The sequence below is a fragment of the Psittacula echo genome, assembly GCF_963264785.1.
Source record: "Psittacula echo genome assembly, chromosome: 7".
Lineage (NCBI taxonomy): Eukaryota > Metazoa > Chordata > Aves > Psittaciformes > Psittacidae > Psittacula > Psittacula echo.
Window position 1 is genome coordinate 60,903,475 of NC_137740.1, and position 27,803 is coordinate 60,931,277.

Sequence of the window (27,803 nt, forward strand, 5' to 3'; positions counted from 1 at the left end):
ATCTTACATGTGCTGTATTATCTGTTTAGAACAGGCTAATCAACACAGTATGTAATTAATTGAGGGGCAGGCACATGATTGGTTTTTACACTAGAAGAAAAATCCTTTTAGAGTAAGTCTGCTTGTCCTTAACTGGAACAGTCTTGATGGAAAGCATAAGCCACTTGTAACTTAGAGAGCTGTCTGAATTTAAAAACTCACAAGGTGGAAAATACCTCAGCTGATAACTCATACTCCTGAAGTTCCTGCTTTGATATCCAGCCCCCTATGTTGGCAAAGCTTTCCCTCAGGAGAGGGGGAGATTATAACCTGTCCTTTCCAATACCTTTCTAGAATCACCCATTTCTGACACCCACCAGAAGCATATGGGCAGTGTTCCTCATTAGTTTACTGACCTTGTCACCAGTGCCAGCAATGTGTGTTTAAGGGACCCCACCTCTTTCTTATAACATGTTTCTTTTAAGAGTTTGGGTTAGGGATGTGGGCCCTTATTGAGCTGGCTGGAGAAGAGCTGCTTTTCTGTTCAGTTGCCCTATTGAACAGTTCAAGCCAGCAGTTATAGGGTTAACAGATTGCTCTAAAACATCTATAGAATGTATAATAGAAGAATTTTAGAAGAGTTTATAAAGTCAGGATTATCTTTAGTGTGATGCTCTCACAGCACAGAATATTGACCTGTATAAAAACATGGGAAGCAGAAACGATCCCAGTACATAGGGAATTATATTTTACTGCTAGAAATACTTCTTTAGTTCTTACATTTCAACTCTTCAACTTCTCGATGTTTTGGAGGAGCAGACAATAATCCCACAGAATGAGGGAAACGAGGTTTGAGTTTTTTAAATTGGTATGTTCATAACAGAACTATGGCAGTATCTCCTTTAAAAACTGACATGACTATGAATGATATGAATGATGATTAATTCTTGTGTCTTGTCTGGGCACAGAATGAAAACAAATACAGGCGAAATATTCAGGAACCCCAAAATCAAATTAGGACTGTAAAGTGTGCAAGCAAAAATGATGCTCAAAGGACTGAGTGTGAACTAAAGCTTAAGACGTAAGAACACCCAAGTTTTTATTGATGTGACAACATCTGTTTGAAGAAAAATAAAGTTAATGAAATGTACAAGATGATAAACTTCCAAGCTGCAACAGATTTTGTAACAAAACACTTTTGTGAATCAGTGAACCACAGCAATAGTAAGGCCCTACCAGTTTTGCAGACTGATTTAAACTTGGAGCAGGAAGGAGGGAGGGCACTTCGATTCAAGTCAGGTGGGCTAGGGTGTCAAATTCCATGTTCTGCTCACTTTGTAAGTGTAGGCATTTGTAGTTGATGGACATTTTAATAGATTGTGATAGCTTTATATTAAGCCAAACCACTAAAAATTGGCCAGTAAATGAAGACAGGAAATAGAAAATCTAATACTAGATTTTTTTTACAAAACCAAGGGCATACTGAACAAATCTGAGAAGCAATTCCGACCATTTGAAAACCTGCAGATAAAACAGTATCCCAATTCAAGGCATGAGTCTGAGCCTTTAATGGTACCTGGAAAAATTCTCTCCATCTGTTAAGGTTAGGACTTATGTTCTAGCCAGTGGCTCAATGGGTCTGTGATTTCCAAGCTCTGGAGTCAGATCTGAGGCTAACAGGATCTTCATCAGTGGTGGAGGTAGCGACAGCTGAAGGAACAGGCTGTTGGCTTTTCCAGTGGATTTTGAAGTTTTGTTTCTGAAATGCCAAATACCATCCTGGGCTCTTTCATCTCCACCACAGGTGCAAAAGACCAGTAATGCTAATTCCAGCAATCCTGATCCTATTTCATATGCAGAAATTAACCCGAAGGCAAGTAATAAAAATGCATACACCATCCCATTCAATTATTCAGCAGTTTTGCAGACATACCAGAAAAAAACCCTAGCTTTCAATATAAAAATTGTCTATGAAACAGTCTAAGTTGAATTTTTCTCCATGGATCATAATTCCACATGTGCTGCTGGATCTGTTGAAGAGAAGAGAAAAATGAAGACTCTGTTTCCAGCTGCCTCAATTGGCAGATTGGTTTGAAAATTAGTACATAAACAGCCAAAGACTTGTTCTTTGCAAGGTTACCTGTGACTGAAGTACAATTCATACCCATTCTGTATAGTGGCACTTTAATTAAGGGTTATGATAAGGCCAAGGTCATAAAATTGCAGGAACAGTGAGGGTCTTTAACAGAACTAGAACAAGCATGCAATAGAGCTCTCTGTTTTCTAGGCTTCAGAAGCAGGTGAAGTTACACCAGCCTTGCTCACCAAGGTCTTTCTGTCCTATTAAAATACACATTATTTAACAGCTTGTCCCTGTAAGCTTTTTCATCATGCAAGCTTACAGGGAGCAAGTATGCAACTTAACACTACTCCAGAGAGACAGGAAAAACCTCAAAGTAGTAGGGAAGCTGCCTGAAAGATTACCATGTGTGTGTTGTCCTGGCATCTCAGCTGGTATTCCTGTTTCTTTTTCTTTCTGGAAAAGACTTTGGAGCTGTTTGATTTCTTGATCATAGTCCTGCCATTCTGGAACTATACGCATTGCTGCTTGCAACTTGGGCTCTTTGGTCATTGGATTATTACACTGCAAACAAACCATAAGAACTGTTCAGATACTTAATACGTAAAAAAGGTTCATTTACTGAACAGAGGTATGCTTCCACCTGGTGGACTTCATCTGTTGTTGGTGAACCACACATGCCTGTGGTTAGGCAGAGTACAGGGTGAAGTCTCTTTCCAAATTCACAATAATGCCACTGCTCCAGGTAAAAGAAATATAGAAGCTAAAGGAAAATACTGAAGTGCTGAAAACATTTACGTAACAATACAGGCGTTTAGATCTGAAGTAGGGAAGTGCCTCTAAAATTGGTCACTCTATTGTGACATAAGACTGAAGGAGCCATACTGTACTTACCAGATCAATGGTTTTTGCTCTCTTCTTTGAGGAATCATCACACCATGTTTCACACCACAGCCACTCCTGTGGCAGTGATTTAATTGGCACCTGGTGGATCATGTTGTTAGGCAAATCCTGGTGTGAAGAATATGAGTTAGTATGTACAGGGTGGGAGAAATAACCCTCAAACCAGATAGTATGGAAAAGTTTAATTTTTTTAAAGAGTGACTTTTTTCCAGTGCAAATAAGTGTTGAAACAACATTTCATTCCATTCCAAACAAAGTCCTTTGGGGAAAAAACTGCATACTGTAACTGTTAATCTTTCTTTGTTGAAAATCAGTTATTTAGCAAACAGTATTAAAGCAATAATATGAATCTAGTATCAAACCTGTCCTGGATCAACTTGGAAAACTATTCCTAATTGATTAAAACCTTAGTATTATTTTTATCATCTGCCACAATACAAGTCTTATTTCAGTGTTAAGTCAGTGCACAGTGAAGTACTTGGAGCTGGACAGCCCAAGAAACAAATACCCAGTTGTGTTCTGTATTTGTTTAGAAGTATACTGGAAAATTTGGTAGTCTTAAGACATTTAAGGGTAAGGTGTTGTTTCCACCCAGCATTTATAGTTGATGCTATTAAAACCTGCCACTGGCATCTGGCTGTGACTGAAGTTTGGCCAGGGAAGGAGAGGTCCCAATCTGCCATTATAGCCCATAAAGCAACACAAACCCAATAAAAACACACCTGGTCGAGGTTGGACAGACTGTTAGGATCCTGACTAAGACCCTGATATTGTCCTCTGAGTCGATCTCCAGCTGCTATCTTTCTGAACTTCTTCAGATCCACAACATACAGAGCACTGTATGAAGATGATGCAATTAGTAATGAAATTTGACTGATGGGTAACTTACTGCAGCCCCAGTAAACCCCAAGATACAGTATACTAAAACAATCTCTTGGTAGCAGTACATCAAATTATCTAAGACAAGGCAGGAAAGCAGTTCTAACAAGGTCATGGCACGTACAGAAATAATTCCAACAAATCTATCTTAGCTTTGCTGTCATGCAGTCCCTTCTTCCAACACTTGTTATTAACAAATGAAGATGTCTGGTTAGTTAACACTTCAGTTCTTCATCTGTAAAAGCTGTAGCGTACTGAAAGTGACTTCAGTGCCCCTAGGGCTTCAAAGGGACCATAGCCAAAGGAACCTTAAAGAGGCAACAGTAAGCAACAAGTGGTTCACTGCAGCGTTGTTTTCACCTCAGCTAGTTTTCTGCTAGTTCTAGGCAGCAGCAAAATCTCTTCCCCCCCTCTATTAGGAAAAAACTGAATTCTTCAGTACCTGATGTGGTATTTTCTTCCAGCTAGATGACTTGCCCAGTATCCTGATTTCCAGAACCTGTAGCCATCCATTTCTCTTCGACTGTCACAGAATGGAGTATATCCATAGGGAGCACCATCTAGATTGAAATCTCGTAATTCCTTTAGGTCTGTGCGCACAATCTGAAGGGAAAGGACATTTTATTTAGAAGGTAGAAGCCAATCACTAGTTCTTTGGAAATGCTGGTCAGGATTTAATTCAAACTGAGCAAACAGAAGAAGAATTACCCATTATACCCTGCAGTCTTCTGCATTGTGCATATGGAGTACAGAAACAGCACAAAAGGTGTTTAAAGCTGCCCTTAGAGTTGGAGAAACTAAAATAGAGCTTAAAATAAACTGACAGGGGTTGGTCTGACAGCTGGAGTACCAAATTATTGCTTAATAAGCAACAAGAATTCTCACTGTGAACTCTGCTATGATCCTTTGTATCCTTTCCTCTTGAAAAGTTCGCAAACCCATCTGAGATAGCGGCTTTTTAATGTCTTTTTGACACGTATGATGCAGCAGTGACACTACTTTTAAAATATCACTCTGGTGGGAAAAATGCATTAGTATATCTTCTATAAACACAGCAAAAAGTGTCTCAAATGAGAACTGCATCGATGAAAATCTTTACTAGGTGATACTTAAGTTGTAATGGTTTTAACTGACATGGGATCACACTGTACATATGCCAAAACACCTAAGGCATTTTTACTTAGGTGTCGATAACCTGTACTTCTCAGTTTCATGTATCTTTTTGAAGGAATATTTTTGGCAGTTCTCATGCGCATGTATCCTGTACTTCCAGACCCTCCAGGCAGTAAGCACATACAAAGCCTTATACCATTTGCTTTGCAGCAGAACATGACTTCGTGCACAGGGGATTTGCCCTCCCGCTTCTCTGAAAGCCACTCAAGTCTGGCCAAGAGGGAAGCAAGGGTTGTGGGAGAGTGTTTAGTGACTTAGGAAAATACCGTATGTGATAAGTGAGCTGCAGGCTGGGAGAACAGTCACAACTGGAAAATGGAAGGGTGAAACAAGAATCTATTTGGCAAACTGTCTGGAATCAGAGTGAGTGAATGAGGAATCAGAGTGAGTGAATGAGGAACCAGCCAAAAGAAAAGTACAGGCCAACAAAACCAATCTTTGTGGGAACAGGCAGGAAAAACAACACTCACTGAAGCATGCTACAGTTACAGAATCAACCATCAATCGTGCCTGCAAAGGGCTCAAACTTGTAACCTTTCCAATAACAGAAACTGTACTCAAGAACATACTGTTCTTAAAGAAAAAAGAAAATATCAAGTAATTTCAACCTCTGTGTTACCTGATCAGCATCCACAAACAGGATTTTATCAACAGCTAATGGGAAGAGCACATCTAGAAAGAGGATCTTGTAACCCCAGATGATACGCTGCTTCTCTGTTTGCTGATGAAGCCAGCGTGGCCATTTATACTGGACAAGCTCATACTGGAAGTTATACTTCTTTGCCATGTATGGGATGAACTCCTGCAGAGGGAGGGGGAAAAAAGTAGCTTATCTCAGTTCTTTGTTCCTCTGCAGGAAAAAGAAAAGTACATTACAAGAAATAGACTTCTGTCCTATAGTAAGACACAGAACATTAGACAATGAAATACCACAAAGAGAAACTATAGTTTCCTTGTTACTTCAAAGAAAGACATAATCCCCAACGGAACGACTGGTACAGATTATAAAGCCAGCTGCCATCAAACAACTAAATATTTTGGCATTTTCCCCCACACAATTACTTATGAGCCGTTTTAGAGTGATCCACAGATCAGTTTAAAAGAATGCATTACTCAAATCATAAAATTTCACAGATGGGAGAACTGTTATTTAAGGCTCTACAAAGCAGTGAAATTGGGAATAATAAAATGAGAGAAAGTAATTTGGAGAAATTCTTTACTAGAACTGGCCTCACGGTCAAAGCAATTGACATTCTCAGCTGTGAGGCTTCCTTCTGACATGGGGAGAGTACAGTTTAGTCAAGAGATGCTGGCACAACACAGCCATTACAGGAAGAGAGGAGGGAAGCATTTCGTTGTACCACTGCAAGAGGTGACTGACAACAGCAGTCACAGCACAGCCCATGGTTGAAGCAACAGGGACACTGCCAATTTCCTCCCCTTGAGTTCATGCTGAACATGTGAGATTCTCTCAGAAATGCTCTTTCCTAATATTGCAGGTTGCAATCTCTTAACATTCATTTACCTATGGTTTCTATTTTGAATCCTGCTGTTTGTTTTATGATGTCTCACATATAATCCATAAGTATTTTCAGGTATACTCACCTAGGGCCTGCATCACTCCTTACCATGCACCACTCATGTAACCTCATCAGCCTGAAATGTGGTTTTATTGTCTCCTCTTATGGGGCTGCCTCCACACCTAGTCACAGGTATTGCTTTGTTGGTAGGCTTTTTTCCTATAATCTTTCAACCCTTATGTGTTAGATGTAAGTTTATAGCCCTGAATTTCATCTTAAAATCTATACCTTTCTTGTGTCAGTTCAGATTATTTCAAGTATGATTTTCCTAATATGTGCTCTTCTCTTTAATATTTACCTGCAGTATGAGCCTACTGTCAACTTGCCTGTTATTTCTCACAGCTTTCTAGACAGAGTTGCCACCTTACACCAGCTTGATTCTTTGTCAAAATAGAAGGTATACAGACAGGTGTGCATGTGCTTACACAAGAGTATGTTAGAGGCTGCAACTTGAAAACCAAAAGCTTTTCCCCACCACAGAATAAGTTTCTAATGAGTTACAAACCTTGAATGTAGGTGATAAGTAGTTCTTCAGAAACCAAAACTTTAAAGGGGTCTTGGTGTGCTTCAGCACAGACAACATCATTATGCTATCGAAAGAAAAAATATAAAGCATTTACAGAAAGAGCTGCTAGAAATCAGCTGTGTAACAGATTACAGACTGCTGGTTTACATTGCTAGGCTAACTGCAGTTAATCTAGTAACTGTGACAGGTAGCTTGATCTTCACAAATGAAGAAAAAGTGGGTAGCTGCAGCCTATTGCAAATTGCTTGGTTTTATCTACAGATTAACTAAACCTCTCACAATCTTTTTATTTTAATGAGTCAGAATATGCAGCCTTTTGGCTTTCACAGTCCTTTGAGAATGGAAGTTCTTTTCCAAAGCAACTACAACTTATTCTATAGTATCCTAACAATACATTTGGATTTGGTTATCCTGTAGTGAGAAAATGTAGGACAGAGACAATGCCGTCTCTTAAACCAAGTCTGGTTTGAACATGTGAGTGTTATGCAGAATCTAGAGGACTTCTGAGCTGCTGAGAAAGTTTTGGGGCTTTTTTATATTCTTGCAAATTCTAACCTTTCTTCTGTGGAAATCAGGGCACATTATCATTTGAGACTGCAGGACTCACCGTAGGAATCTTTCATACAGGTGTCCTGAAGCCACAGAGAATATATTTAGTACATCATCTTTATCCTGTTTCACATCTTCATTCTTTTGTCCTCCTGTGAATCCCCTGAAAGGATAAATGTATTTATATACAGGACAAGAGAGTAAGGGACAGCTGTATAGGAGAGAGTGCAACAGATGATAAATTGCTACAATGTTGGTTTAACATAGTATAACTGTGGGGTTTGGTGTCATTCCCCCCGTGCTGGTCAGGCTGTCCTCCACAAGGCAGAGTACTGCAGACACAGGTGTGGAAGTACCAATGGTTTATTTGTGAACACTGAACATCAATTGAAAGATTGCTGGCAGAGATGCAGCTGCTGGAAATGAACAATGTTCACAGGCTCCCGGGTAGCAGTGGGGATAAGGGAAGGCAAGCAGGTGCAAAGCAGTGCCCTCGTCTCTGGCAGCAGAGGAAATGATACGAAAGATATCCCTATGAAAGATAGCCCTAAATTCAAGCAGTCTTACTGGACAGCTATGGAATATCACAGGTCAAACTCTATCATCAAATAGTTTTCCAGTTTCAAGAGAGTTTCAGGTTATTATTGAATTAGTTTTACCATTTGAGGGATTCCCAAAATCCAGATTCATTCTCACTGGTACCATCACTTAGTAGATCTTCATTCATCATATCCAGTTTTTTCTGAACCTGTAAAGCATATAATACTGCTTTAGGGACTGGAACCACAACTCACAAACAGCCATGGAGTGTTATTTTGATACTAGCTCTGTTTGTATCCATGTGAATTCCGTCCAGTAGAATGAGCTGACAGGTAACCTAAGCTGCTTAGACAATCAGCTCAGTAGTGAACTGGCATTTTCAGGATGGGATGCCAAAGCTGTTTTCAGACACCTAAGGCATGTTAGTGTAGATGGTTAAAATGCAAAGAGGTTCTTGGTGATGGAGACTGGCAAAGAAAAAACTCAAAGAAACCAACTAATACTCCCCCTCTCCCTTACGTTTCTAAATGGTATTACTGGCTACTGGGCCAGACGTACGATAACCATCACTTGTCTTGTAAGTTGTCCTCCTTAATCTTTTCAGCTCTTCTTATCTAATAGGCAACCCTAAAAGACAAATTACTAATTTACCTTTTAAATTTACCTTTTATTTTTATATATATATATATATATATATATATAAAAAAATCTTTTTTTTAATTTAAATAATTTATTGCCGGATGAATAAAATTTATCTGTAACAGATAAAATACTGGCTCAATGGATACACTGAATATTTATTACCGTATATATACAGGCCATACAAAACTGACTTGTTTTTTTCTGAAGTCACAAGCAAAACTGAGTCAGTAAAACATGAGCATAATTTTTTCTCATGGGCAAACAAATGGAATACCAGCTATATGTCATGCTCTCCTGCCTCAAAATACCAAAACCATGTCTACAGATAATTCTCTTATTACTGATACTCTGATGTGAATGTTGTGTAAACTGCCCTAAGTGTGTGTTTGTAGGAAGAGATCATCAGGCCTTAATCAAAGTTTCTTCCCCACTACTGGTCAAACAATGTTTTTTAAGAGAAGCTCTAGCTTTTGAACTCACCTTCACTTTAATAATTTTGCTCTTGAAGTTGTTGAGAACAACACTAACTTCACTAGCTTCAGGTGGAGAGTCTGTGCCATCATGGCTGAAAATAGAGTAAAATACTGACCTTTACTACAATGCAGAAATGTGTTCTTTTTCTTCTGTGTATTTTTCTACATGGTTTTAAGCCTTAGCATTGTAAAACAGGTTTGAGACATGTGGAAATGCAACAAATACAAGTATCTGAACATGCACTCACTGAGTTTTTAAAAATGAATTAATTCCATTCATCTCACGTAACTTACGTTCAGTACAAAATGTACCTTACTGTTCAGTTCACTACGCTGTGGCAAAGGAACTTTTAGATTCACATATTACAATGCCTACCTAGCTCAGAAGTTTCACAAGAGAAAGACTGAATTATTGCTTTAACTGTCCTACCTGTATATTCTGTAGATATCCTCAGATCTGCCCTTTCTCAGTCTTAGAGTCCATGCACCAGGATTGGCTTTTAACTGGAAGTAGCCCTGTAGAGCACAAAGAATACTTGTCAGTTTCCAGAAAATGCAAATGTAGAAAACCAAGTTTTTAAGTCATGTATTTTGACCCACTGTTTTAAATCTGGAAATAGTTATCTGTAAGCCAGCTGATTAGCATAACCTTAAGGCATTAAAGTCCTTAAAAACAGGAGAAAAAACCCCAGAAGTTCTATTCAAAATCGTTGGGTTTTTTTCCATTGGAGACAGGCGTATGGAAAAGTCTAGCATTATTTGATAGATGAGAGTCTTCAGGGTACCTTGTTTGGAACAGTGCAAGCTTTTTTATGCAAAAGCTTGTCTTCATGAGGGAGTAAGTGGATTTCAAAACACTCACTGGTAACTACATTGCAGTGCATGAAAAGTCTGCCTACAAAACTAAATCTAGGTAATTTTTAAAGCTCTACAGACTGGTATTTCATCTACAGCAGCAAACAGTAACATAATTCATATCATACAGTTACAGATATCTTTTCTACAGAACTTAAGAAATTACAGTGTGAAATGCAGATTTTGCATACACATCTTGTTGGAGTTTGAGGTTCCAGATCTGAATATTTTCTTCTATGATTTAGACTATTGCACCTATAGAAGATACAAATATTTGTAGTCATGCTTCTGTGTCCCTTCCAGTTTTGTATTGTGCATGCAATTTCATGAACCAGTCTGCTTTATATAATATACATATATATATATATAAAAAAAATACAAAGTAATAAAAAAAACCCAGGGCATGTTCCTGGTCTTTTCATACCCCTTCACCCCTGATTTCCATCACCTTTCCTCATCTAAATTAAGCAATTCCCATTCTTTCACACTTCCGTTATTTTCTGGAATGTCAGCTATTCTTGCTGATTCTCTCCATGTGTTCCATAGGTCTCCTGAAGAAATGGGTCCCAAAACAAGACAGCTGCCTACCTGAGGCTTACAGTACCAGAATGGATGGTCTAAGGAGTACCCTGTCTAGACCTTCCCTGGAAAGAGGTTGCTAAAGAATATTGGCATCATTTAAGATATTCCAGAAGACCCTTCTTGGCAAGCTGCAGGGAAAGGAGTACATCTTGAAAAAGGTAAGAGACAACTAACTACACTGCAAGCTTTTAGACATCAGTGTTAGGAATGATGTGGTTCCAATACATTTGTGAGCAACTCTGGAGTGTAAGTAATGCCACATATCCATCACCCACATACTAGAAAATACTTCATAGCTCATGCAAGTGATTGTGCTGACTGGAAGACCAGTTATTTGCTGCCAGTTTCAGTTGAATGCTTACCAAGTTGGCCATAACAATGGTATCAACGATGACTGGAGTGGTTGAAGTTCCCAGTGTAAACTGGAGTCCCCGAGGTGGCTGTCCGGTAGTAATATCATAGCAATGTCCTTCCAGAAGCAGATACTCCAGTTCATATTCTGCAGCTACAACATTGTCCACCTGTAAGGAAAAGATACTGTTGAATTCAGCACTAGCTCAAAAGTGCAAATTTTTCGTGATTCAATTACTCTCTAAAATAGGCACAGTTATTAAATACCACTTCATTTTACCAGCATAATTTTATGAAACAAATACCTAAAAAGGCTCAAAGAACTCAGCTCCTTCAAGTGACAGACTTCACGCACACATTGTTAAAGAGTGTCTCAGACCAAAAAGAGTTGAGTCTCAAGTGGTAAGATGCTTGGGTAAGAAAAGAGAAGGACTGTTGCTCTATTTTACTATTTATATTTTAAGCATTTTATTGGAGAATGCAGTCAAGTGAGTGATATATCTGGCATCTCATAAAAAGTTATGATGGGCTCCAGGACTTTGAATCTAAACCGGTTTAAAGGTAGTCCCATCTAGTATTTATCATCTGAAATAAACATTTGTTTTGCACTGCATTAGTCTTTACAGAGCACTAGGGTACTCTCAGAAATACCAATTCCTTTTTTCCTACACCAAAAAGTGGCAAGAAAAGTAAAGAAAAAGAAAAAAAAAAATAAAACCAACCCCAAACCAACTTAGATACCTGCCAGGCTAAATTCAGCTGTAACTCGAGAACACTATATAACCAAAACATCAGCCTCATCTCACAAAGCATCTTCTCCCATTGCACATCCAAATGACAGTTTAATTGCTACAGCACCAAAAGGCTGCATATGAGGAATTAGAAATTGTGCAGCTGCAAAAGTAAAGCTACTGTTTATTTGGAGGCTTTGGGTGGTACTTGGAATGCCTGAAGCATTTAATCCCCCTTTCTCTCATTTTAGTTAATCTGAGATAGGGCATGGGAGTGAGGCTTGAAACACGTAGTAGTATCAGCCATTTGGTGGTTCATTTATGGTTTTACAGTTAAGAGATGAAAAAAAAAAACCTAACCCACAAAAAAAATACACAAGAAAAAAATAAATCACACATGAACAAACACCTGATTTCCTAAATTTTGGAATAACTAGTACAGGATTAGTAATATTGGACTCTACCCACTATACTGCATCGTATTGCCAAACAGTATCAGAGAGATGCCGAAGTAAGAGGAGATTAATAATATAATGTTCAGTGAGAAAGTAACACGTTTGTAGTGACCACAAGGTTGTACAGACTGTTGCTTTTCAAGAGGCCAGTTTTAAAGGTTTTGACAATCTCATCACACGTGCAGCAGATAGATATACACATATATATATGTGTCTGCAGTTCTTCAAGGGCAATGAAATAATGGCTTCTTTCAGGACATAAGACTATTTGACGGCATCATTTACCATTTATTATTGTAACATTGTACCATGAAATCCAGAATTTTCTACTTTGTATCACACACGGATTTTCTAATTTTGAATTATACTTTTAGTGCCCACCATAACTTGTTAGTGTAGTGCATTCTGTAACCACTGACTAGCCCACTGTTTCTAGAGCTGAAAACTAACCTGTTGCTGTTAACTGCTAACTTTAATGATTATTAGCACTGAATTATCCATCCCACTAAAGATTAGTAAGAATTCATGAACTTCTACATACAGATGTTCTTTTTTTCTTTTTAAGGTAATTCTTCTGCTCAACATCAGCCCCTTCAATCTTTCTTTCCTTTCTATCTTATCCCTATGTATGTGGGGCAGCACTGCCCAGATGAGTATTCTAATAGTCTAATTCAAGGCCTGGTCTGGCAGCACTCAACCCCTAAACCTACTGCAAGTGAGTGGACTTCAGCTGAACCAGTTTTACAGTTTTACGGATACTGCATATCCTTTTGTGGGCCACAGGAGAGTTTGTCAATAACAAAAGCTGTGAAGGCAAACAGGGAGCTAAAACCAGTTTGGTGGCTTCTCAGAGCAAAGGGAAGTAAGTAAAAAAAAAAGAGGGGAAGTCAGTAAAAGAGGACTTAGATCTTACTTCAAAATTTCTAAGAAGGTTTTAAACATAACAGTCTTATTTTTAGCTGTGACGTGAGCTGTAGGGAGCTCTAATCCCAAAAGAATTCTTCAACTAGCAAATTGAAGTTATTTAATACCCAATGAGTTTGTTTCTAGCTCAGGACACTCTGAAATGTTATATACACACTCAAAGCATCTGTAGGATCTGCTTCAATCCTGCACTATTTTTCAACCTGTGATTCAGGCACCCACGAGTAATTGAGAAGAGTGAACTTCAGTTTACCTGTATCCCACCTAGAAAACATGGAGGGTGCAAATGTAAAAGGTGTTAATATCCACAGTTCTATGTTCAGCAGCATTTCAAAATTCTGTATTTCTTTGCCATTACAAAAATAAGCCCTGGAAAAACACTATTTAAATGCTGTATTACAAACATGTTGATTTCTCTTACCTCCACTAAGTAAATATTATCAAGGTCATATGGGGTTCTGACAGATTCCACCATCCAGCTCTCAGGAGTATTTAGGTTTAAAGTGAACAATGGAGACTGGGGCATATCCAAAAACTTGGCAATTGGTCCTGGAGCAAAGTTGTTATCTGCTGTGAAAGAAATCTCTGGCTCCAAAACATAGCGATAAAAGCTGCAATTTCAGAAAGAAAATGTTAGAACATATTTCTGCCAAACTTTGTAAATATTCCACTCTCACTGAACTTGCCGATGGCATCGGCTTTCCCAGAACTCCAGTGTTTCCAAGGTTTGTCCAAAGCAACACAGGTTGTGCTGACCTTAGAACGGATCACAGTGTTCATCTTGAAGGACCAAACAGAATGTGCAAGACTCAACCATTAAGATTAGTAAATTAACTTTATCTATATAAATAATAAAAAGCATCCAACTTGTAAGCCAGCCGAATTACCTTGGGCTATGCACAAATTCCCAAATTCTCTGTGGGAGATGATGCTATATGTAAAACAAGCTCAATGCTTGAGGCGTCCTCTAAGATTGCCTAATGATTGAGGAGTCCTCTAAAACACCTGACCATGTTTCTGTGTTTGCACGTTCCAACAGGTTTTTCTTTCTCTCTCCTATTGACCCTGTCATTGCTTACCTTTTCAGTGGCATGTCAGAAAGCCTGGACTGGCAGTTCATAAACACTCTTAGGTTCATATTTATCAATTGGTTCAAAACCTAAAGTAATGAGAAAAAGACATCCCTTAAAATGCTGACTAGGAAAGCTGATGACTGTTTTCATAGAGAGGACCTCAACGAGGCAATACCTGCTCATTCTCCATCCTCCCTTCTCATTATTTGCTTACCACACCCAACTTTAAATTGGTGGTTTTAAGAAGAACATCCACCTGCTCCCTCACATTTCAGGCATTGTGTTTGAGAGGTAGAGACTTTCCTCCTCAAGAACAGAGCCACTGCAAACTAAACTGTTAAAATGGTGGAACTAAAAGCTATCTAGACAATATCCAACCATCATCTTGTTAGTGTGCAGTATAGTGTAATTATTGTTTTCAGTAACAAATGGCGCAACTCTGAGGCACTATCAGAAGGCCACAGGTCACCACCCAGTCAAGGAAGAAGACACACATTCCGAAATTCCAGAACTGAGACAACTTTCTGAAATGGCCATAAAATGCATCACAACACTGCATGCATACCAGAAGTAATGGAGCAAGTCTTTGAGCATCTCTGGTCACAGGATCAACTATAGCCACAACATCAAAGTATGTCTCCCCCTCTTTTGGTCTCAGTTTAACTGCACTAAACAGAAGAAAAAACATTTTTAAAGTATCAAACATATGGATACACATAGGAGAAACACTGTTCATCTCATTCTGAAGTCGAATTACTTCCTAAAAGCTATGTGCCTTCTGAAACTAGTTAGAGAAAAAAACACATGTGTACATGTATAGAGATAGGTAGACAGATAAAATTAATTTCTGGAATCTCACTGTGCCCTGAAAACTGTTGGAAACTTTCCCATTGCTACATGGAGTTTTTAAGTTCAATGCAACGTAAAACAATGGGAGTGTTAAAAGACAAGGAAAAGCATATTGTTCATCAAAGGCCAGTAATCCTATACCTGTATCGTTCTTCAAAATAATGATATTCAATCCTTGACTCTCCTTTTGGTTGAGCAGAAAGAAGAGCATCCACTTTCATGACCAAGTCACTTGCCCTGAAAAGAAAGAATGGGGATAGGGGGAAGTTAACAGATACTCAGAAAAAAAATGCATGTACTGCTGCCAGTTAGCAGCAAAAGAGAAGCAGACTGAATTCACATACACAAGCTAACACTTCTGCTACACCTCTCTACACAAGCTCTGAAGAGTTAAACATATGCCATTAATTTAAACAGGTTGCTGCCTTATTACTAAGGGTACCAAAGGGTTTAACTCTGTGACAATTACAGAACAGCTTATTTTAGGGGTCAACCATGCTACAGGCACTGCATTCATGAACTTCACCAACCTCTCTTAGACCTGTAAGCCATTCAGATCAAACCCTCATTTCACAGCAGTCTTCCCATTTTACACTGCAGCTACAAGAGCTAGGAAGCAACCCTGTACGTGGTGAAACTTTTGAGCAAGAGGGGGCCTATCACTAGAAGAGGTTTAATTACTTCTGACAACTTCCTCCTTTTAATTATGCCCACAAATTTTCAGTCTAATATTTTAAGAATACATTTTCAAGATTAAAGACAAAACCTCTTGAAAGTTCAATAAAAATTGATTTGTACATCACAGCTTTGCCAAGAAGCAGGGCTGTAATTTAAAGGTCTGTTAGCTTTTCCTGAATTAATTAATTCTCTCGAATTTACAGTGACAGCTGACTTAAATCACCAGCCAGAGTATCCTTGATAAAGCTTTCTCCAGGCTGCAGTCAGTTAACTTATCAGAGTACCACTGCTTTTTTCACTTATACTTACAGATCTTCTTCGAATCCCAGCTGCTGAATCTGAGATTTGATTTTCTGTCCTGATGTCTTTAGTATGATATTCTCAAGGAGATGAAAATCATCCTGATTGAACATCTCACCATCCTCTAATGGGCCAATAATCTACAAAACAAAAAAAGGCAGAATCAGCATAATTAGGTAAAGGCAACATTGAAACAAAATTCAGAGATACATGAAATAAATACTCCAGCCCAGTACTGGTGGGTATTAACTGTTTAGGCTGGTATTAATGTCAACGGCAGCAGAGTTTAACAGATAAATCTTTACTGTTTACAGCCAAGAATCCCAGATTAAGGCATAAAATGCACACTTAAAACTTTCACTGAGTGCTCGGTTTGCGAAGGTCAGGCATATTAAATTATACCTGCAGTACTACATCTTGAAGGGGCAATAGAACACCAGGCCAATTCCAGCAGACCTGCAAGACTCCAGCAAATCTTACTCCTCTAGCCTTCAGAACCTAAAAGCTACCTAGACAATTCCTGCTATTTTACTAATGAGAGAAAAAAAATACTACAACTCATCCCTTGATTTTTATTTTTTTTTTAACCCATTGAAGTATACAGTAGCCACTGGAACTTAGGGGGTTTTTCCCCTAACTAGGAAGCAGTATACAAAAGAAAGCTTAATGCTGTACACAGCTGGGTTTCATTACTTGCAGTGAAATACTATTGTAACATCATTTGCTCAATCTAAAGCTAAATCTGTCGTAAAAAGAGCCAGTGGAAGAGATGGGGACACCATGGTCAGGGCCAGACAGAACAGTGTTTTGCCCAGTTAACTGAAGCAGCTCAGTCTCTGAAATTTATCATCTGTTTGTACCCCTGGACTCAATTTACTGCCGACAAGAAAGCAACTCTGTTATTGAGAGAGCTGAATTTATACAAAATACCAACAACTGTACACAGTACAAAGAACGGGTCATGCAGGTCTGAATAAATCAAACTGGAAGCAGTCCTAAAGACTTATGAGACCTACAGAAGGCTGAGACACTCTGTCTGATCCCTCCACCCTGTGCATCAAAGTCTGCTGCTTTCCCACATGTGCAGTATCTCCTTTACTGTCTGGTGATTGAGCTCACCCTTCCATTGCTGATCACAGCCCTCTGCCCCTTCTTCAGCTTTAGAACATCTCTGCAATATATAGCATGGGACAGAATAAAATCCACCTTGGGAGATTCAAAAGCTTCTTTGAAAATACTGGTATCCATACCCTGAAAGAAAAGAATACTTGACATTGAAATCGGAAGAAAGGTACAACTTTGCACAGTTTGTTTAAATGCACCCTGTTTGTTCCCATTCACAAGCATCTTCATATCTTGCTAAAATTTATCCACAGTCCCTTTTCTTTGGGGTCTTATACCTCGTTCTTGCCTGTCACCTTGAAACATTATCGCAGTTTCTGACATGTGTGGCCACAGCCCTAGTAATTGTTGCTACTTAGACCAGTTGTTCCACTCTTCTGTTCTTAAGTGATTCTTGTCTCTTTTTAAACCTACTTGGAGAAATCTAAGGGGTTTTCTAGCTTTTTAAAAGGATTATAGTTCTCTCTTAACCCCCCCAAGAAACACCTGGCTGACTCAAATCGATCCCTGAATCTGCATTCCTGTTTGCTTTTAAAAGTTACATAGATTTGATATGTATGAGGATGTACTTTATTTTTAAATGGCCTGTTATTTTCAGGTAAGTCTGCCTTTCAGAACAAAAAAAGAACAGCAGCAGCAAACCAAACAGTGTTACTCTCTTTTGTTGCTGCATCTTTTGCATATGAATATACTACACTAAAACAATCATTAGAACAAGTGAAGTACCGTACTTTTGTAATTGCCAACTAACATGCTTACCCCAACAGCAAATTCTAAGATGTCAGCTCCTGCCTCTAGTGCCTTTGCAGTTTCTTCTTTGGCCATTTTGGTGATGAAGTTCTTGGCATTATTTGACGTTTGTGTCTGTAGAGCTGCCCATATAGCTTTAGCAACAACTGTATTCTGGCTATTTGGATCATTACTAGGATTATTAATCATGCCAATTCGAACATTATTGCTGGATTTCTGTGTTTAACAAAACATGCATTAGGAAAGGTTTAGAGTTCAGGTATAGTTTAAATGAGAAGACTTATTACAATAAACACTATAGCAAAAGCTTTTGTATTTCTTAACCAGAAAACAAGATTCTGAATTAGGTAAATAACAGGACAAGGTTAAAAGGATGAGTGAACTAACTTAACATCGAGTATTTAATTCACATGTAGGCACCACTGTAATCTCCTGTAGATAATATTGTGTGACACAGGAGACCAGGGACCATGGCCACCGCTAGGAGGTCTGGCAAAACAGTGATTCAGGAGTGCTGTCTATTTTTATGATTCAGTTACCTTCCCAGAACAAAGGAGACAGGGAGCAATGCTCATGTTCATCTCCAAACCAAAACACAGACCTCTTCAATTTTGGACCATGGGCTTAAAAGAACAACTTTTCTTTGTTGTGTTATCATAGTGCCAAGAGGGGATTTTGTCCAAGTACAAGAAGGTCAGCAATATCCCAGCCTCTACAGATAAAATGAGGCTGCAATTTAGAAACCCTGGAGGGAGAATCCATCTCCCCAGGGCATACTACAGGAAGAAGCACAAGCTGTGTTTTTCAAGCCTCTACCTACTGCTTTATTAGCACTGCTACCCTGTTCAAATGAAAACATCACCTACCTGATGTTTAATCGCATCATACAGTAATTGCCTCCCTGAAGGTTTATCAAAATCACCAACAATCCAAAAAGTAACTGGTCTAACGAAGGAGTCATCTGCATGTTAAAACAAGAGTGGGAGAAATTTGAGGGTAAAGGGAAGGAAAGCTTCAGGTTTTCCTCATTTGGAGGAAAAATATGATGCACATGCAGAGATTTCAAAACAAGTAAGATTACATAGGAAAGCTACTGATGAAGCTAAGCAATGATGTTTGGCAAGATGAGTAATAGTATTGGTATTACATTGGTTTCACTTGCCTCATTCAGAAAACCCACCTGGGACAGCATGCATCACTGTTTCTAAGCTCATAATTTTTTGTTTGCTACCTTTCTGATTTAGAAAATATAAAGGAAACTATAAATAGAGGTTCCAACTAGGGTACAACATTCTGCTGCTTTGTACTGAAGCCATTAGTTCCCCAAATCAGTTTTGCATAGAGAAGAAAGTGCTGAAGCAAACATGCATTTAAATGCTTGCTTCATTTCATGCTGGTTCTAAAGCCAGTGTTATAAAGGATCGAGAATATTCCCAGAGCAACATATAAAATGCTAAAGCATGAGTTACCATAGATCTCCTTGGAAGACATTCCTGGTCAAAAAGCAGAAAGGAAAGGGGGAAAGGAAAGAAACATTAATAATGTGATAGTAATCCCAACTTGCATCAAGAAGCTGCAGCACTGAACAGAACATAACTGAATTGCTAGAGATGAAGTCCAGCAAGCAACGAGTTTGTACTAATTTTATTAGAATAATCTTTGATTTTTTCTTCCCCTTAAGTAGATCGATGCTTTATTTTCATGCTGCAGCACTTATTATACTACATATTACCAGTTCCATACCATACCATGAAGGTGGCGTTCTGAACACCCTTTGCAAACTGCCATGCCATTACAACTTGGACGTTACCCATTTATGTTCTCTTCCCTCTTCAAAAGCTGTCCGAAGGGTGCTGTTTCAGTACTGTTGCTGAGCCAGCAGCACGTATAACTTTCCTATTATTTTAGAAAATAAATGTGCTACGGAATTGCTGTGATCAGATACCAGTTATTAAATATCTTAAGTGACCAAGGAGGCAGTGACCCAAAACTATCAAGCCATGGGATTGGCAAGTTAATGCAAACTTTCCCATGAGAATGCAGGGGTGTAGGTTTAATTAATAATCTATGAAGGGAAAACAAGAAACTTGTCCAGATCAAAGTGACTGAACATGAACTGCAGGCAGTCGGGAGACAGAAGGAGCAATGGGAACATCTAAGGTAGTGCATGCAGGTGGCAGTGGCTGGAGATAGTACTGGTGAAACTTGTGAGAGTCTAGTAAAGACAGCAGGTAGGAACAAGAGAAATCAGTTCAAATGACAGCAGCTTATTTGTGATACCTAACTGAAATAGACACAGGGAAGGCCTGATTAAGTTCTGTATTATGTCTGTGCATGCATTTTGTACATTGAGAAATACAGATGAGATTTAGCACAAGACTGTATAACTGCAGTAGAACAATGTTGTCATTGAAAACAAGCAGTACATGCACTGGAGCAAAAAAAATAGCACAGACCACATTAGATATTGTCTTATATAATGTGCAGTAACAGTTTTCTTCTGAATCCATGTAACTTTAAGTAACTTTGAGTTACGGGATGGAGAGTTACAATCCCTTTTGTATTTTGTCTGTGTTACTGCAGGGTCAGAGCTCATGCTGCTGCTTTTCTGGCAGTCATGTGCAATATAGCAAGAGCAGGTTGGGTAGGACTTCATTATTCATTGAAGGCTGGGCTGGGTTTAAAGAGGAGAACATTCTTGTTTCACCCTTATAAAAAAAAGTAAATCTTTCTCTTTAACACTTGGATTGTGCCATTACCCACAGGCCTGACCAAAGCTCAACATGTGTGCTGAGAACTAACTGTACTCGTGCTGGAAAACACACATAAAATTAGGTCTAGGTTCATAATCCACTGCAGATGTTACCTTTCTTTGTTAAGTAGGTCATGCTGTTTGCAACAGCAGATGTCTTATCTTTGGAGTCCAACGTGGTAAATCTCGCAAAGTCATCTACATAGAAGTTATCTGAGGAACAGAAAAAGTATTAGATGCCAAAGCAACTATTTCCTGTAAAATGAAAGAAAAATCACTACTATTACCAGAACATTAAGAAAACATCCCATTTTGTTCCTTGTGATTTTGCTTTTCATGTCTCCACTGTTGAGCTGAAGAATATATTTCTGTTGTCTCATAGGTTACCTTTTTGTCTCCTAAGTTACGTTAATAACTACACTGCATATTTGATGAGCAGAATATGCAGAAGTCAATTGTAAGAACTGTTCAAGTCTCACTTAGTTTAAGTTAATTTATGTAAATAATATACATGTTAAGTCCACTGTGTTACTATTTTTCAAGCAGCTCAAAAAAAGTAATTTTAGAAGCGGTTTTGCTATGCTGTCAGTATTCTGCAGAGTCAAACCACTGGGTGTTAATACATTTAGGTATGACAAGTTCTAAATCTTAATTGCAAAGATAACTGTCAATCTCTGCTCAAAAGAAGGTTAGAAATAAGAACCAAGCTGTTGCTGTATACATCATATGACTGTGCTTGGCTTTTACTAGCATTGCTAATTTCTCAGCCTCATGAGTCATATTCCCCTAAAGGTTTATATAAAATTAAACCAAGATCCTGTTTTGAAAAATCCGTAGACATTAATGTTGCTGTTGTATGTAACATCTCTCCTTGCCCAGGGCTAGAACATCACTTGGGGAGCTGTTAATACTTTGCCAGTACAGCTTTCCATTGGGACAGCAGAAGTTTTTAAATTGGATACATCAGGTTTAATGCAATTAAAAGCATCCCTTACTCATTCCTGTCAAATCTAGGTACTCTCTGTCAGACATTAAAATTCTTGAGTTAATTCTTGGAACAACATTAGGCTGGTTCATGATGTATTCAACCACATCTTGATCATTAGATAGTTCACCCTGAAGGAAGAAGAAAAAATCTGTATTAAGTTATTTCACGTGTTTATTTGCCTTAATAAGTTAAAACACACACACACACACCCAAAAAAAATACCCACATCCAACAACAGAAACCCAAACCAAGAACTGATGCAAGTTAAGCTGTCTTAGGTATTATTTATTCAGGGTCTTTTGAGTTAGTTTTTCCCAATGTTGTTTCTCTCTAAAGTCAGAGCTGAACTCCGCACCTACCAGGTACACGGCTCGCTGGAAGATGCTTGTCGTTTCCAGGATTTTGTGCATTGTCACAGTTTCCAGATCATCAGGATCCAGCTGATCTTTTTGAAAAGGCATTCCATTGAACAGCACAACAGGGAGAGGACCTACACCTGTTTGCTCATAGTAACCTCTTGCTGCCTAAATACAGGGAAAGAAGTAGCATTACCACATCAGCCCATTACCATGAGGGCTGACAACATCTGCTTGCAATATCCACGAGTCTATGCTAAAGACACTAAGATGTCCTTCTAACCTTCATATCATATTTAGAATACTAATTTTATGCAGTGTATAATATATTTTCTGTATCTTATATGTACAAGATGGCCTTGTCTTTCAGAGTTTCAAAGGAAAAAAAAAGTTACTTCATAATACAGTAGTGCAAAATATTCCATAAGCTCAGACTGTAAACAAATTAATTCCAATGAGCAGTTTCTGGTTGTAACAAATGCACAACAGGAAACTTGACTTTGCATATGGAAGCAAATGCAGTTGTAATGTAAGGGTAGAAGGTTTTTATTTTTTAAGAACATGTTTCTGCTTGGTTCTAGTGCTATACACACAGATTTTTAAAAACATGTATTACAGTATATAAAACTTCGTGCTGAACATAATTACTTACTGAAGTATTACTACAAGTCACCCAATGTAGGACAAGGGGTAAGGGGTTAAAGCTTAAACAGGGGAAGTTTAGATTGCATACAAGGAAGAAGGTCTTTACTGTAAGGGTGATGAGGCACTGGAATGGGTTGCCCAGGGAAGTTGTGAATGCTCCATCCCTGGCGGTGTTCAAGGCCAGGTTGGACAGAGTCTTGGGTGACTTGGTCTAGTGGGAGGTGTCCCTGCCCATGACAGGGGGGTTAGAACTAGATGATCTTAAGGTCCTTTCCAACCCTACCTATTCTGTGATTCTTGATGGCTCGTAAGAGAACTGGATCAAGAAATTGTATGTTAACTATATTTCTAAAACAGCGTTGAAGCAAAGAAAGTGAAAACCCCTCTAAATCCTCTAAATCCAGAATTCTTACCTTTCTGTTTTGATCATAGGCAGAATCAATTCCCAGAATGCTGTTGATTTCCACGTAAGGATACTGTTTCTCAAGAACACTAACCACATGCTCCACTTTGAGCTGATCTCCTGTTTTTACTTTGTTATATATCTGAAAGGGGGATACAAATACAGGTTTACAGCCACAACTGTAAAGAGTCTGTCCTTATGAAAGGTAAGCTGACCTGCCATCTGTGTTCCAGTAAGTATAAGGAGGCATTAAGAGCCAGACTGCAAAACATGTATTTGTGTTTATTAGCTGCAATAACAGCTCCTAAGTAATGGTAGTGCTTAGAATTATCTTGCTTTTACCTTGTCATTCTAGTGAGATTGGAAGGAGGTAAATATAATGTATTTCTTCACATAATAACTTGCATCTTCAATTAGAAAAGTTGTTTGAGGGGAAAAGGTAGTGCTTAGGGGAGAAAAAAGGGTTCAAGTAAAGCTTATCCAAAGAGTTACCCTTCCCTTCAGAACCCAAGACATGCTTTTAAACAGTGTAAGAGACCTCATATGTAAAGTAGGTGAATGGTTCCCTGTTGAAGGCACAAGATTTTACTTTGACTTACAAATACATACCAAGTAAAACAAGAATAAAAACCATTTTCTTAAGGTCACCATCAGTTTAAAGTTACAGTATGCCCCAGATTGCTGATCTGTACAACAGTGTCATACCACAAGGAAAAAATGCATTTACTTAGCACATAGATTGTGCTCTGACGTGGCAAAAGTATGCAGCAGGAACTGTTCAAAACAAATTATAATATTGAAGGGATAGAGCAGTTTAGAACTCACTGGCAGAATGAGCAAAGAAGCAGGATCAGAAAAATGTGCTAAGTGTTAAATGTCACATTATACCTAGTCTTGTTTGTTAAAGTTAGATCAGAAGCACTTCACAGAGCAGCACGTGTTGTGTGGTACTAGTGTTCAGAGGTACTCTGAATGCTAACAGTCAGAATTTCTTCACTTATCTACATATTGGCACATTAACATAGTCTCACATACATGTTAATTTCCATTTTAAATGAATACTTACAGACATGACAGTCTGGAAAGCGTAATTATTGTCCATTTCTTGTGCCACATAATTGTATGTCCTAAGGAGGGCAACACCTGGATCCTGAAGTCCATCAACATCCTCAGAGTCATTAACCACAAAGACTAGTCCTATCCTGCAATCAAACAAATACCCAGATCATTAAGCTATTTTACTAATAAATCATCAATTCTGCATACAACTGTCAGCTATGGCCAGCCTCTTAGACAAAGGATTTTTCTGGAATAGACGGAGAAGATTTCAAGCACAGAGGCCAGTAATCAAACTTAGGACATACAATCTCTAACAGCGAGTCCCATCAGAGTCTTGCTTTTCATCTCTCTTCATCTAACGTACTTGCTTTACGTTTGTTTTGGACTGTTAAAGAAACTGAACTCTGTTTTGCTAATAGCAAAAGTTGTATTAAAAAAGGAAATGAAATAAGAACCAATACTTAGTAAATGCCCTCCCCAGCCACCAATACAAAACATGGAACATTTCTACAGTGTTCTAGCAATGAGAATTTTACACTTGCAACTGTCAAAAAAATAAAAGTCATGTAAAAAAAATCCAGTTAAAACACAGCAGTTACCTCAGTGGGATGTGGTTACTGAAGAACATCTCTGCCACGTTCAGTAATTCTGCAGTGGTCTCGTGAACAGGATCTACTATCAACACCTGCGTACAAATTGAAAGTGAAAAGTCTCTATTCCCTTAAGAAGTCTTTGATTAGAGATAGCTTCATTCATGTCTCAGCGCAGAATTATCATCAGTCCTACTTAGATGAAGCCTTAGTAATTTCTTCTAAAGTCTTCAGGTCCATTATCTAAAATACCCAGTCTAAACCACTCCTTTAACTAGAAAAGACCAGACTTCTTATGTACTTTGTATCTTTACCCCAAGTATACACTAGCATCTAAGTTTCTGCCTCTGTGAGTACACAAATCCAGCCATAATTAATGCAGTCTTAATGTGCATGGGAGATAATCTGTTGGAGTTGAGGAACACAGCACTGCTTTGCTCAGCCCCCTGGAGAGCTGATGCTGCTAAGGCATTCTCAAAGCAAGCCCAAAGCCAGGCAGAACCAGGCCATTCAGAATAAATTTAGGGCCCTTTATTCATGCCAAGTGTTGTCTTTTCACTTAATTTCAATGTTAGAAGTACTAAACTCCAGAGAAAAAGATAATGTATTAATACTGCCAGTTTGAGGTGACTGAAGTCCCTGTTTGCCACTAATCACAGGAGTCCTTTTTAATATAGGGCCACATGACATGAATTACAATACATAATTTAGAAAGTCCTTATCAGATCTAATTTTAAACAGTTTACCTAGAGACTAAAAGGACACCCAGGATTAAGCTGAGGGCTGTTGACCATCTTTTAAAGTCTTGGTGCAAGAATGCTTTCACACTGAAGTACCTGAAGCTAGTCTTGACCCTGGCTGGAAGCTACTAGTTACCAAATTTGAGGATTCAAGTATTACCACAAGGTTGACATGCACTGAATTCTCACGCAGCAGATAATAGTTTTTTCCACTGATGAAGCAATTTTTGACAGCTAATAGACGCCAGAATCATGCTCAGTAATCTCTGACTCTCAGCCACAACTTACTAGTACAAGTAGAACAAAACCTGTTAGAAAAACAACCCATCTCAAGATATTTAAGTGACAGGGAATCCAGCATATATGTAGTAGGTAAGGCACAAAAGCTGATGTCCCTGCTGTTGAAAAAAAACAACACACATTTCATTTGTAGTGAGGTTACTACTTACGAAATTATGGAAGTTTTTTCTGATTTGTCTGATCACGCCAGGAAACGTGGGACGCAGCAGTTCTTGCACATTGGAAGGCCAGGAATTATACCGACTGTCAACTTCCAGATTGTTGATCCACTGAGGAAAAAAATACAGGCATTTAAATGATTGACAGTTCTCCTGCTGATATATATATATGCTGAAAATATCCTGCTGCTGTTTTGAGATCAGACACTATATTGAGATCTGTATGAATAAAACGTCAAGATTTTTAAAAACAGCTGATTATATCTTTCGTTCTTTCTTTCCTGCAGTTTCAGAGCCGATGGTGAGATAAGAACCCAAGTTCCCATGAACAGCCCAACAACACATAAAATCTCTCCTATAAAAAACCATGCGCACTGAAATAGCAGAGCTTCTGATGTCCACAGCATAGTCAGAATCTGATGGCTGGATGTTCAACTTCAGAACATTGTGCAAGGAAAGCTCCTCAATTCCTAAGCTGTGCAGGCCTTCCATAACACGGGCTTCATTGCGCAGCACGTCAATCAAGCTAGAAGGAAAAGAAAAATCGTTGATGAATTTTAAAGACAAGGTAAATAACTTGTTTTTACCCTAAGGGGTAATGTCTGTGCATTACTTCTTACTTCTTCCTATTTCTAACTGTCCTAAGAAGCTTGAACTAACTTAAACATATTCAATTACATCGTAGTTCTAGGGAAAACTACATGAAATAATTAAAGCATGGTTAATACATATGTAATTTCAATTCCACATTATTGGAACAAATTATAACCAAGAGGGTGGGTTTCAGATGAAGAATTTACTATTATTTATCCTTTGAGAATCAGTCTGCTGTCTTCAGAATAAATCCTGAGTGGTGACTGTCTTTACAGACCAGAATCTTGCTATTCACAGTACAGATAAAAAGAATAGTACAAAGGTACCTCCCATTCCAGTCCTCAAGGGTATTCCGGTTTTCACATCAGGTTTTTTGTTAGAAATGCACTTGCATAAGAGAAGGAACCATGATTTGCCTTTTTCAGTACTTAACAATTAAACCTAGTATAGATACAGACTTTGTGAAGAAGGCTCAGAATTGTCTAAATGACCTTATCATCCATGTACAAGCAGGATGCAAGCTGCTAAATAGGGTAAAATTATTCTGAAAAATACAACATTCCTACCTAAATATGTCCTGAGTGTCTAAATCAATAAGTAGTCCATTGATGAACAGGGCAGAATCTCCCGGTTGCAATCCTAACGTTCCTTTGAAATACTGAAAGAAAGTAGACAGTCATTAGAAGAACGCTCCGCACAGAAAAATCATTACTAGGGTGTTTAATGCTTTGAGTTGTGGATTTTATCTCCCTTATAGCATTACAAATTGCATCACACTGGTTCTCAACTGCAGTCTTGCCTGACTCGCCTGACTTTGTGCACACATCTGCACCAGATGACAAAACAACTGGAACTATTCCGTGCATAGATACTGAAATCAGTTGTTTCTTTCTCCACGATTCAGCAGTGCACTGGGAAGTCCCCGAGTTGACTTTTAAAATATACTCAGATGAAATAATTAAAAATACTTGTCTTAGCTCTTTAACATGCAGTTTTGGGCAGAACAGACTTAAACCGCTGGATATTGCATGGTACTCTCTAGTAGAACTACTGTGTTTAAGGTACCAGTTAACTCCTGATCTAGTGGGTATGTCATCAAGCACAGGAGCTGCCATTGTAGTCTGACCTCCCCAAAACCAGGAAGTACACCAATGGAAAAAACCTTACCAATATTTTGGAATTCCTTTCAGGTACCTCTAAGCAATACCCCATTTGAATGGGAAC

At 38.5% G+C, this 27,803-nt stretch overlaps 1 protein-coding gene across 4 annotated transcripts in view; it reads right to left on the reverse strand.

Annotated features, from left to right (window-relative positions):
- Positions 1-490: 490 nt before the first annotated feature.
- The window catches only part of UGGT1 (UDP-glucose glycoprotein glucosyltransferase 1), a 42,574-nt gene continuing 15,261 nt past the window's right edge, over positions 491-27,803 (reverse strand). For 2 of the 4 annotated variants that reach the window (XM_080623756.1, XM_080623757.1), the window contains exons 13-41: positions 27,146-27,237; positions 26,361-26,511; positions 25,977-26,096; positions 24,797-24,882; positions 24,205-24,340; positions 23,149-23,280; positions 22,094-22,258; positions 21,742-21,862; positions 20,861-20,959; positions 18,861-18,955; positions 18,004-18,210; positions 17,242-17,373; positions 16,132-16,262; positions 15,286-15,381; positions 14,861-14,963; positions 14,302-14,381; positions 13,644-13,833; positions 11,124-11,282; positions 9,755-9,840; positions 9,332-9,416; positions 8,329-8,417; positions 7,728-7,832; positions 7,100-7,184; positions 5,634-5,816; positions 4,284-4,444; positions 3,685-3,799; positions 2,954-3,070; positions 2,464-2,623; positions 491-2,009 (exon numbers count right to left, since the gene is read on the reverse strand). In XM_080623756.1, coding sequence (XP_080479882.1) covers positions 1,984-2,009; positions 2,464-2,623; positions 2,954-3,070; positions 3,685-3,799; positions 4,284-4,444; positions 5,634-5,816; positions 7,100-7,184; positions 7,728-7,832; positions 8,329-8,417; positions 9,332-9,416; positions 9,755-9,840; positions 11,124-11,282; positions 13,644-13,833; positions 14,302-14,381; positions 14,861-14,963; positions 15,286-15,381; positions 16,132-16,262; positions 17,242-17,373; positions 18,004-18,210; positions 18,861-18,955; positions 20,861-20,959; positions 21,742-21,862; positions 22,094-22,258; positions 23,149-23,280; positions 24,205-24,340; positions 24,797-24,882; positions 25,977-26,096; positions 26,361-26,511; positions 27,146-27,237 — 3,507 coding nt within the window. In that variant the 3' untranslated portion in view covers positions 491-1,983. Of the gene's footprint in view, positions 2,010-2,463; positions 2,624-2,953; positions 3,071-3,684; positions 3,800-4,283; positions 4,445-5,633; positions 5,865-7,099; positions 7,185-7,727; positions 7,833-8,328; positions 8,418-9,331; positions 9,417-9,754; positions 9,841-11,123; positions 11,283-13,643; positions 13,834-14,301; positions 14,382-14,860; positions 14,964-15,285; positions 15,382-16,131; positions 16,263-17,241; positions 17,374-18,003; positions 18,211-18,860; positions 18,956-20,860; positions 20,960-21,741; positions 21,863-22,093; positions 22,259-23,148; positions 23,281-24,204; positions 24,341-24,796; positions 24,883-25,976; positions 26,097-26,360; positions 26,512-27,145; positions 27,238-27,803 lie in introns of those variants that run through there. The other 2 variants (XM_080623758.1, XM_080623759.1) reach the window with 2 other exon arrangements.